General features: G+C 35.9%; 1 protein-coding gene across 1 annotated transcript in view; it reads right to left on the bottom strand.

The window, feature by feature from the left end:
- The window catches only part of LOC123554353 (uncharacterized), a 30084-nt gene continuing 18139 nt past the window's right edge, over nt 1-11945 (bottom strand). The window contains exons 8-9 of the mRNA XM_053547117.1: nt 551-1075; nt 1-285 (exon numbers count right to left, since the gene is read on the bottom strand). Coding sequence (XP_053403092.1) covers nt 1-285; nt 551-1075 — 810 coding nt within the window. The remainder of the gene's footprint in view (nt 286-550; nt 1076-11945) is intronic.

Here is an 11945-nt window from a genome sequence, read left to right as displayed (position 1 = left end):
TCATCTCTGTACCTTACTTTGTATACCTTTGTAATGGCTTGCCTGCAAGACTTTGTCAAGTTCCCAGCTGTCCATGTCGGCATCACTTCCTGGGCTGTGTGAGTCTGCCGCCATAGTATCCTGGGAAATATTTTCTTGTCTGTCTTCATCTTCTTCAGTTTGCAGCTCCACTACATTCTGATCCCTCAATGCCTCTGGGATGTTTGTTGGTCTCAGTGCTGGGTTGAAGTAGGGTTTTAGTTTGCATGGATCACACTCTTGATAGCTTTGTGTGTTTCTAAATTTCTGAGTCGATAATTGACTTCACCGAGTTTTTCAGCTATGTAGAATGGTCCGGTCCACCGCTGTGTCAATTTCGGTGATAATCCTGGCTCTGTCCTTGGATTATACAGCCACACATTGTCACGGACATTAAAGTTGGGAGTTTTAGCCCTCTTGTCGTAGTATTTCTTGTACTTCTCTTGTGCTTTCAGAGTATTTTCTCTCACCAGCTCTCTGCACACTGTCTGATTCTCTATAATACGTCTAAGGTGCTGTTCATGTGTTGTACCTGCAGTGGTCGTGGGTATGAGGGCTGTGTCCAGAGGTAGTCTGCATTTTTGAACCTACACCTTAAAGACAAATGACCACACCTACCACAATGTCTGCACTTCTGTCTGTCTGGCTCCTCTCGCTCATGGAATCTTCTCCTGTACTGTGGGTTCTGATTGTCCCTTCTGTATGGCTGTCTGCTCTCCCTGGTTCTATTTACTCGCATGTTATGATTTGCCTGGTCGCTGTCTCTTAGTGTTTTATCCTCATTTTCAGAACTTTCTGCCATCTTAGCACTTTTCAGCAACTCATCCAATGTTTTAACTTCCCTCAAAACCACAAACTTTCGTATGTCCATCCGTAAACCATGAATACTCTTGTCTAATATGTCACTTTCACTCTTTCCCAGATCACGTCCCAGACTAGTTACTGATTCAACATAATCCTGCACTGTTCTACTCCCTTGCTTTGAATTTACATATTTTGTGTACAGACTTGATCTACTGTCCAAATTAGCAAATCTGCTGATAAAGGCCTGCTTCAACTTTTCAAAATCATGTTTCACTTATATATAGATGTCAACAATGATTGCCCGGTTGTAAAGAATGAAAAAAACAAGCAGGTACACATTATAGGACATTTATCATAGCTAGTTAAAAGTTCAGAGAAATAAATTGAATTTTGTAATGATTTACTGAAATAATACAAATAGGTGCTATTAAGTTGTTTGTAACATGTGATGCGGTCAACATCAGTGACGGAGGCAAAATGTATTATTGTCACTGACCCATATCAACAAATGAGTGTATTGTCATTGAAATCTCACCTTAATGTTAAGACAAATGGATTGGTATAGAGGGATTATGAAAATATTCTAGATATCTAAAGAATAAAATATATTGGTCTGAATCATATTTCCCAGTATTGCCCGGGAATTACCAGTATTTCTCGGGAATTCCCTGTATTTCCCACCGTCCTGGGAAATATGAGTATTTCCCGCTTTAATGCCAACCCTGGTTGGATTCGCTGATCATTGACTGAAGGTCAAAAGTTCGAATCCTGGAACCGACCATGCCTCTTCAGTTGAAAAAAGTCGGCAATTTCTTATGGAATATGTGAATCTTAGTCAAACTAATTTGACGCGATCCTAGGAAACAGTTACGAGTTATTTTCTCCACTCGAAAGAAATTGTCATCGCTAGATTTGGGTTTAAATGCTGATCAATTTTTGTTGCGATTACGAGATAATTTCAAATAAAACTTACATGTATCAAAAGGTAGTCCAAATAATTGTACTCAAGAGTTAAATATCGTTTATTTTTTGACTGGTCGATATTCCCTTTAGGTAGACAACGTAAAATATCAAAATGTTAAATCGGTCTTCCCGTGGTCTCATTAATTATTAAGACTAATCAAAAGGGGGATTCAATTCCTCATTAATTTATGTAAAAGTTATCATAATTCCCTTTAACACGATTAACGTTACACATAAAGTGCAAGCGATAAAACCAACTTTACATGACGGTGTGCTGTTATTTATCCTCAATTTGTTTGGTCCTTTCAGAGTGACTGTCACAAATACAAAACAAACTCAACATCGAATTATTTTGACTTATGTGAGTCTATAAGTGGACATGACAGTTAGATCTACAAGTGTTGTGTAGGTTGAAAGTTCAATGATACCTTTCTATAAAACCTTGTATACCTTGCGTGGTTGGAAATTTCGTTGATAATAATTGTTATAACAAACAAAAATGCTGTTTTCATTTGAACGTAGTTGAAATATTCTCTATTCTACTTTTAAAACATATCCATTATCACCTAATTGCACTTTACAATGTATGCAAGTACGGCGATACTTCAAAGAGTCAAAGCACGCGCTTTGTGTGACGTCAAGATAAAGAAAAAATGTTTCACGACAAGGTGAATGAATAATTTATTGCAGATGAGGCGAGGTTAACCTGTCAGGGTTACTCCAAAAATAGCTTCAGCTTCACCGTCTTTGTGACGTAAAGGTGCAACTCTATCGAGTTGAAAAATGTTGAAGGGGCAATTTGATCTGCAAACAGTAGTATTACTTATGCAAAATGATATCGGAGTCCGGACTCGGTTTGATTGAGTCTCAACAGTTCATGAATGGTGATAGAATTTAGCGCAACACCTTTCACACACCCTAGCATCAGCTTTAGCAGATCGCAACTTCTATACTGAGATATTGAATTGACTCCATGGTCCCAAAAATATATTTACGAAACAATAATAGCAAATTTTAAAACCAGAGCACGCAAGGATTAAACTTAATATACTAATACTAAAAGTAGTGAAATATAACGAAAGAAAAGGATGGTCACATTACCAGATGATGAATTTGCTAAATTCATTAATAATCTCAGGTAGTGCAATACATGCAATAAATTCATGAAGGGGGGTGAAGGCAACTTCAAAATACAATACGAGGTGCATGAGTAATTCCGTATCAGATATGCTTGTCATCTCTGACTGCCCTTTCAGCAGAAGGGAGCATTTAAACATCTATTGATATTCTGTGCAAATCAAGACACACCACTAAATGACTGAAATCCAGATTCATGGACATCAAGAAAAAAAACTTTTGGGGCCATTTAAAAATTTTGTGTAGTCCCAGGGTCTTATCAAAGTTCACCAAACTTAGAATGTTTATTGGCATAATATCTTCACCAAGTTTTATGACCAGCCAGATGGTCTTTGTCTATCTTGAGTAACAGCCATTGAATTAATTGAAATTGAGAATACTGATAACTGTCTGCTCAATAAGAATGGTTTTATCCTGCATAACATGATGTTTGCTGACATGAATATGAAGTAACTTTAAATTTTATGGCACTGTTTAAATTATTGTTCATCTGTTTTAAAGAAATGCATGCAACCTATACGAAGGCAGTTAATCTTCGGTAACAGTCATTAATGTTTATAATAATTTTCTTTTCCGGTGTACTTTATGATTTGTTTTCGTTAACAGCAAATATACATCATGTAAACAACTTTTTTTACAGAATAGTAATATATTTATTCAATGTCTTTTTGTTCTGAAAAAGCTTGTATTTCTGTTATGGAAAATGTGATTTTGCAAGCATACAATGACAAAGAAAAAAAGTTCACTAGATGGGAAGTAAAACACCTCTTATTCTTTTGAAAAATTTAAACCGTTTGTGTTACTCTTTAATCATGCAGCTGACTGTTGACTGAAAAAGTAAGAAATCAGAGTGTTTTTAGCTCGACTTTTCGAAGAATAGTCTAGCTATTCTACTCACCCTGGCGTCGGCGTCGGCGTCACACCTTGGTTAAGTTTTTGCATGCAAGTACATACAGCTATCATTTAAAGGCATATAGCTTTGAAACTTATTTATTCTTTTTCTAGGTCAATTACCAACCTCACTGGGTCAAGTTCCATAACTCTAACATGTATTTTGAGCAAATTATGCCCCCTTTTGGACTTAGAAAATTCTGGTTAAAGTTTTACATGCAAGTTACTATCTCCAAAACTAATGCAGATATTGAATTGAAACTTCACATGTGTCTTCGGGGTTATAAAACTAGTTGATAGCACCAAGTCCCATAACTCTGACCTTCATTTTGGCCAAATTATGCCCCCTTTTGTACTTAGGAAATTTTGGTTAAAGTTTTGCGTGCAAGTACATACAGCTATTACTAAAAGGCATATAGATTTGAAACTTATTTTTTCTTTTTCTTGATCAATTACCTACCTCACTGGGTCAAGTCCCATAACTCTGACATGTATTTTGGCCAAATTATGCCCCCTTTTGGACTTAGAAAATTCTGGTTAAAGTTTTGCATGCAAGTACATACAGCTATTGCTAAAAGGCATATTGATTTGAAACTTATTTTTTCTTTTTCTAGATCAATTACCTACCTCACTGGGCCAAGTCCCATAACTCTGACATGTATTTTGAGCAAATTATGCTCCCTTTTGGACTTAGAAAATCCTGGTTAAAGTTTTACATGCAAGTTACTATCTCCAAAACTAATGCAGATATTAAATTGAAACTTCACATGTGTCTTCGGGGTTATAAAACTAGTTGATAGAATCAAGTCCCATAACTCTGACATGTATTTTGGGCAAATTATGCCCCCTTTTGGACTTAGAAAATCCTGGTTAAAGTTTTGCGTGCAAGTACATACAGCTATTACCAAAAGGCATATAGCTTTGAAACTTATTTATTCTTTTTCTAGGTCAGTTACCAACCTCACTGGGTCAAGTTCCATAACTCTTAACATGTATTTTGAGCAAATTATGCCCCCTTTTGGACTTAGAAAATTCTGGTTAAAGTTTTACATGCAAGTTACTATCTCCAAAACTAATGCAGATATGGAATTGAAACTTAACATGTTTCTTCGGGGTTATTAAACTAGTTGATAGCATCAAGTCCCATAACTCTGATATGCATTTTGGTCAAATTATGTCCCGTTTCGAACTTAAAACTCTTTTGATATTTAACATTTTGGGTAATAATTCCCTGCTTCTGTGACAATATTTTGAATAGTCGAGCTTGGCTGTCTTATGGACAGCTCTTGTTGATGGTCGAATTGTTCTGCAATTACACTATGAATACTGGACGATACGATGTACTTCTGTTTACCAAATATAATTACTTGTTTGTCCCAAGTGTACATATGACCATAGACTAGCTCCTAGACTTTGATATATTTTTCATATTTAAAAATGTGAATGTAGCCTGTCTATAGCCTATGTCCAATATCATAATATTACAACAAGTTCTATGTGAAAATCTTTAAAATAGACTTGCATTTGTCACTATCATATAAAATAAGAGAAAAAATACAAAAGTTGATTTTTTTGTAACAAATTCTTTATTATCCGTCTAGTGGTTAGTCTAACATAACCGTTTAGATCTATATCTCATTGATCAGCTTCAACTGATAATTACTTCAAATTTTAATAACGATAACTGCAATGTACTGATCAAAATGTATGTAATAAAGTGTTATTACCATCCATCTTTTATAAATAGACGATATATATGCAATAATAAATGACGTGTAACAGCTACTTGTATTACTTTGACTTTTTTTATACCCTACTCAAAGTATAATGTTCAAACTGATTATTATGTGGCTGTCCTTCATAGGACATCAAACCAGAACATGTACAGTAGTTAACAGTATATACTATAGTATACATCTAGATAACTAAAGTCTTGTTGTCAGATGTTAAATAGAAATGAAACATAGCGAACATGGTTAATCTTGCTAAACTGTGTATATCTGTTTTTGTTGTTGTTTTTTTTTGTGGGGGGGGGGGGGGGGGGGGGGGGGGGGGTTCGGCGTAGCTGAATAACATGCATTTTGACCTATATTCTATAGTAAGCAGGGCACGGAACAGGTGCGCGCTGAAAAGATAAACCATTTATTACTAAGTCTTAAATAACATTGAATATTAGAAGGCACATATTAAATAGAGGATATTTAGTCATTTTAATCCACTACTAAAATGATTTATTCTAACTTTAAAGCCTTTAGTAATTTATAATCTCAAGAGAAATCGAAAGTACACTTTTTTCCCGTTGCGTACCTCGCTTTCATATGAATAAGTGGTGGATGGTTGTAACTGTAGTATGGGTCGAGATATCGTGCTAGTGGATACTTTTGGGGGATTCTGACCCAACACGAAATTATTTCAGAATCGGCGCAGGACGTCGAATCCTTTTGACCTGCTGTAAATCTTTTCTGTCTTTACATCCTATTTAAGTATGATTTTTCCATGCGCCAAAACATTATTACCTCTACGCCGTTTGTCTTTTTAAAAGACATTTCTTGTTTTAAATACTCTGGGTACATTTGATCAAAGTGTAGACTGGCTTCCGTCCCTATGTTTGTCCTTATTTACATATATATCAGTTTTCTTCATTAAGAGTGAAGTAACTCCAGCAGGTTGTTTCTACATTGACATTTTTATTGCCTCTGGCTCCAAACATAGGTGTGTGGTTCAGCCATCAGATAAAATTGTATTATTTTAGAGGCTTAAAATTTTCTTACAAAATGTTTGCAGTATTTATATAAAAAAAAAAATAACCATGCAGCCAGGGAGCCAGGCTAATCAAAGTGTAGTTATGTTATTTAGTTGCTGAAAGCTAATTCTCAAAGAAATCACTATGAACATTCAAGTAGTTATAAACAGCAAGTGTTAATATTTGGCTTCACCTTGATCGATCCATAAAATTTGTGAATCATTACTTTTTCGAGGCAGATTTGAATGAAGCAGTGTGTTTTTGTAGCAAAGCAACAGTTAGTGTCTTTGACCCGTTTTGTCTAATAAAAATCACGCTGTTGTTGACACTTTGCTTAGCAGGGCTTTGTCCCCTAGGGGTTGATCTATATATAAAAAAACCTAAATTATTTTAATTACACAAACGAGTGCATGACATGTGTTGGAAATCCGGAAAAACTGCCATAATTTCCTTGATTTTATAATAGGGGTTGTGAAAGGGATAGGTTAAACACCTAATTCTGGAGAAGGTATCAAAATAAAAAAATTTTGAACAAAGAGCTATAAAAATTAAAAATACATTTATTCTATACTTCTTTGTTTTGAAACACACATTCCTGCCATTTTACGGAATAAAACACAGGTGATGTTACTTTTCATTGACGGGAACTCTCGAGTATTTTGCGACGTGCTTCAAAATTTTGAAAACACCCGCTCCCCTGCTACCTTAAGGAAAATTGAAAGCGTACTTTCGTAAGTTAATTCTGCGAATTTGAAAACAAAAATATTATGTAACTGTTCACACACCTGGGCATGTCGGAGTGGCACATTTGAAAATACGCTCTACATGAGTATTCGGATAAATGTTGAGCTGAATCTGCCATATGTTTTGGCAAATTATGTTAACCTTGCTCATTTTGAAGGCGTTTATTAAAAATACTGAGATTTCATTAAATGTTGGACACTGATTTTTGTGTAAATTGCTACAAATGGACGAGCTTCATTGTGTTCAGCAGATGGCTATGCGTTCTGCCGGTTTATGTTTCAGGATATTACCCAGAATTCGTTTAGCAGCCGCTTCTATATTAACATGAGTATATTCGGTAAAATAATTTTGTATCTGTAGTGCTTTGTTTTTTCAATTACAGGGTGTTTTTTCTTTGTTGTTTTGGAGTTTACGCCGTTTTTCAACAGTATTTTAATAAGGTAACAGCGGGCAGTAGAATCAGGCATGGAGGACGAATGATTTCAGGGACAGTATATCTTATCAAATCGTCACCGTGAGAGAACATTCACCTCGCCCAGGGATCGAACTCACGGCCTCGCTATCCTCCCTGTTGGGCTAAGCGGGGAGGCTAAAATATTGTTTTTGCTGTGTCCTCACTAGTCTGGCTACCGACTAGATAACCCTTTTTTTTAAGAAAAAATAATTATGTTATATATTCTGACTATATCAGTCTTGGCTCCGATTATCCAGTGTTTTGCGAGAGAAGGGACATAATTATACAAAATTTGAATAGCCTCAAGAGTTATCTCCTGTGAACAAAACACAGATGTCATCACTAGCGTGTGACGGGTTTGTTTACAAGACATGCAATGTTGTACATCAGTACCGTACATTATACCGTTTTTTCTTAAGTTATTCCAGTCATAGAATGCATTGTACGTGATTTTCCCCCATGCTTTTTAGCTCGACTATACCAAGTATATGAAGAGCTATCCTACTTACTTTTCCGTGTCCCCACCTTGGTTCAAGTTTTTTTTACACTTTCTCTTTTTTCTCCTGTAATTACTTGATGGATATGCTTTAAACTTAGAATAGTTATTCCTCATCATCACCCACATCATATGGCACAAGGGCCATAACTCTTGAACCAATATTTCATGAAATATTCCCCCTTTTTACCTAGAATTTCAGGTTAAAGTTTTAATGCACTTTCTTCGTATCTTATACAGATTCCCTTGAGGTATTTAATGGATTTGATTCAAACTGAAAGTAATTGTTCCTCATCATCTCCCACATCATATGAAACCAGGCCCATAACTCTGGTACCAATATTCAATGAATTATCCCCCCTTTTACTTAGAATTTCAGGTTTAAGTTTTGATGCACTTTCACTATATCCCAGTTATTACTAAACGGATTTGATTCAAACTTAAAATAGTTGTTCAATACCATCACTCACACCATATCATTATGACACAAGGGTCATAACTCTTGCACGATTATTTCATGAATCATCACCCCTTTTTACTTAAACTTTCAGGTTAAAGTTTTAATACACTTTAAAGAATTCACTCTATCTCAGTTATTACATCTAATGGATTTGATTTAAACTTAAAATAGTTTTTCACCTTATCACCCACATCATATGACACAAAGTGCATAACTCTGGTACCAAGTTTTCATGAATTATGCCCCCAGTTTCTTAGAATTTAAGGTTAATTCTGATGCATTTTCACTACCTCTCAGTTATTACGAAATGCATTTGATTCAAAGTTGAAGTAATTGTTCCACATCATCACCCACATCATATGACACAAGGTCCATAACTCTTACACCAATATTTTATGAACTTTGCCCCCTTTTTATACACTTTATCTTTATCCCTCTTATAACTTAATATTTTTGACACAGACTCAAGCTATTGTGCAATATATTCATCCACCATTGGAGTTATTAAACACTCCAGTGACAGCTCCAGTTTCCTCAGATGTGCACAGTTTCACTATTCAGCATCGGAATAGTCGAGCGCGTGTGACGATTAATTTATTTCCAGGTGACACTGCAATTTATCTTGCTGTTAAAAGCTGCAAGATTCCCATATTCAGCAAGAAGTCCCCAGAAAGCTAAAATATGGGAAGAAAAGTTGGAAATTGAGTTCAACCCCCAGAAAATGTACCATTTTGAGAGAAAATAAATTTTAATAGATTATATTTGTTTCTGTTTACTAGTGTCATTATCTTTTAAAAGGTATACTTGACCAAAGTTTCATATCAGAAAATATGAACAGTTACTGCATGTGGTTTATGTAATCATAAAATAACAAAATTTTATGTACGTGTACTCGTTCTATGCATTAGGTTTAAAAAAGAACACACTGCATGATATTTAATTATGAATGTAGGTCTATATTTACAATTACTTTACACAGACAATTTTAACACAATTGGATTTTTAACATTCGAAGTAAAGATTATTTTAGTGACAGTTGGACATTGGATATCTTTAATCAAGAACTGCTGGGAAGTTTGTTAGATAATCAGAGTAATAATATCAACTTACAGTAAATTTTCGTGTCTCAATATAGCCAAAACTAGAATTCTACGGAAAGAATATTTTAAAACTGTATTTGGTGTGGGGCACACAGTATTTGGAGTTTTTACCAGTACCAGCAAATGTGTCATCTGTAAAATGTTTGCAGTCAGTATAAGAATCATACTGCTTTGCGGGGTCGATCGGTCACAGATCAAAGTCCTAATGACCCTGAGACTGAAATGATTCTGCCCAATTACCTTTAGAATCCTTAAACCTGCTGCTTTCAAACTTCTTATGATGATTACCTATGATTAGTAAATTACCTCTGTTGATATGAGGGTCAACATGTCAAAAGGCAAGGTGAGCCGGAAAATTCCGATAACAGATACTAAAAATTATAATTATTATTAATAAATGGAAAATTTGATTGCCATTTTATGGGTCCGTTACCTTAAAGTAAAAAAAATGATTGAGCCGCGCCATGAGAAAACCAACATAACATAACATCCGCGCAGTCTGGTCAGGATCCATACTGTTCGCTTTCAAAACCTATTGGAATTAGAGAAACTGTTAGCGGACAGCATAGATCCTGACCAGACTGCGCGGATGAGCAGGGTGGTCTGGATCCAGGCTGGTCGCAAACGTACTATGTAATTGGTTTTCCCATGGCGCGGCCAAATTATGCTGGTCTGGATCCATCCTGGTCGCAAACGCACTATGTAGGCCTAATTGAAAATTTTGAAAGCGTACAACTTCTCAAACGTAAGTTTAATTTTGGTATAGATCTATTGCACATCCATCTCTGAGTTGCTTTTTTTATTTATTTAGAAGCATTGAACCAAGCAAAATATGAACTGACTTTGTTTAGCTGAGTCTATTCATGAAATATAATAAATGAAATGTGTACCATGCCTCCACTCAGTCAGCTTCGTTGTCATATAGTTTAAATACATTTTATTGCTTCAGAAATAAGAGTGCTATCAAAAGCAAAAGGGTCAGTTAGGCCATAAGTTATAGATCTACCGACATTCGGGGACGCTTACATGTGCAAATTGTTGCCGAACCTGACTGGCATTTTTTCCCCAAGCTTTACAACAAAATATGGCAATATTACAGGGCACAGAGGTTGCGTGATTTCACATAATTTTGTTTTGTTTCGATGCCTACTTTCTGGAGCTGAGACGTATCCGGGACACCATCCAGGCACGAACCATGAGCAGTTGCTTCACTTGCTTCACTGCAAATTCGTGACGTCATTACAGTTTGAAGATGATGAGGCTCTGCTTTGTGGTTTATGCTACACAATGATTGATCGTTCTGATTTTTTTCGACTTTCTCGACACGCCTCATTTTGATGATCAAATGCTGAAACTAAAAGCTTATTTTGTAGGGTTTCAAATTAAAAGATCTATATTAAAATCTGTCAAGGGACAGCTTAATATCATTACTTATATTTCAGTTGTAGACTTTGTAGTTTCTGGTATTTTTTTTTAAACAATGAATCAAATGAGCCGTGCCATGGGAAAACCAACATAGTGGGTGTGCGACCAGCATGGATCCAGACCAGCCTGCGCATCCGCGCAGTCTGGTCAGGCTCCATGCTGTTCGCTTTTAAAGCCTATTGGAATTGGAGAAACTGTTAGCGAACAGCATGGATCCTGACCAGACTGCGCGGATGCGCAGGCTGGTCTGGATCCATGCTGGTCGCACACCCACTATGTTGGTTTTCCCATGGCGCGGCTCAATTATCTTTTTCGCGATAGACATGACTTGAAATTATACCACTGCTTGTTCATTTCAGATATTATTTTCCTACGATAGTGTCACTAGAACACACAGCAGAAAAAAATACGCTTACACGTAAGTGATACGTATGACGCGGTTTGACCCGTAAGGTTTGTGTCATACCTACTTTTAGTTTAATCATATTTTATTGTAATTATCACACAAGACGTTATGGTAAATGTACATCAAGACAATAATATACAGATACATATGTAAATATATATACAACAGCAAACTATCAAGACATCAAGATATATATAATACTACTGTACGTTAAGAAATATTCGGTAACTTTGCAAAGGTGTAAAATCAATCAGTGCACCCTCATCGCATCTGCTGCCGAATCCCCACACCCAGCCCAACCCAG

The sequence above is a fragment of the Mercenaria mercenaria genome, chromosome 7 (genome assembly GCF_021730395.1).
Source record: "Mercenaria mercenaria strain notata chromosome 7, MADL_Memer_1, whole genome shotgun sequence".
Taxonomy (NCBI): Eukaryota; Metazoa; Mollusca; class Bivalvia; order Venerida; family Veneridae; genus Mercenaria; species Mercenaria mercenaria.
Note: the sequence above shows the minus strand (reverse complement) of the source record. Positions and strands in the feature narration are given on the sequence as shown.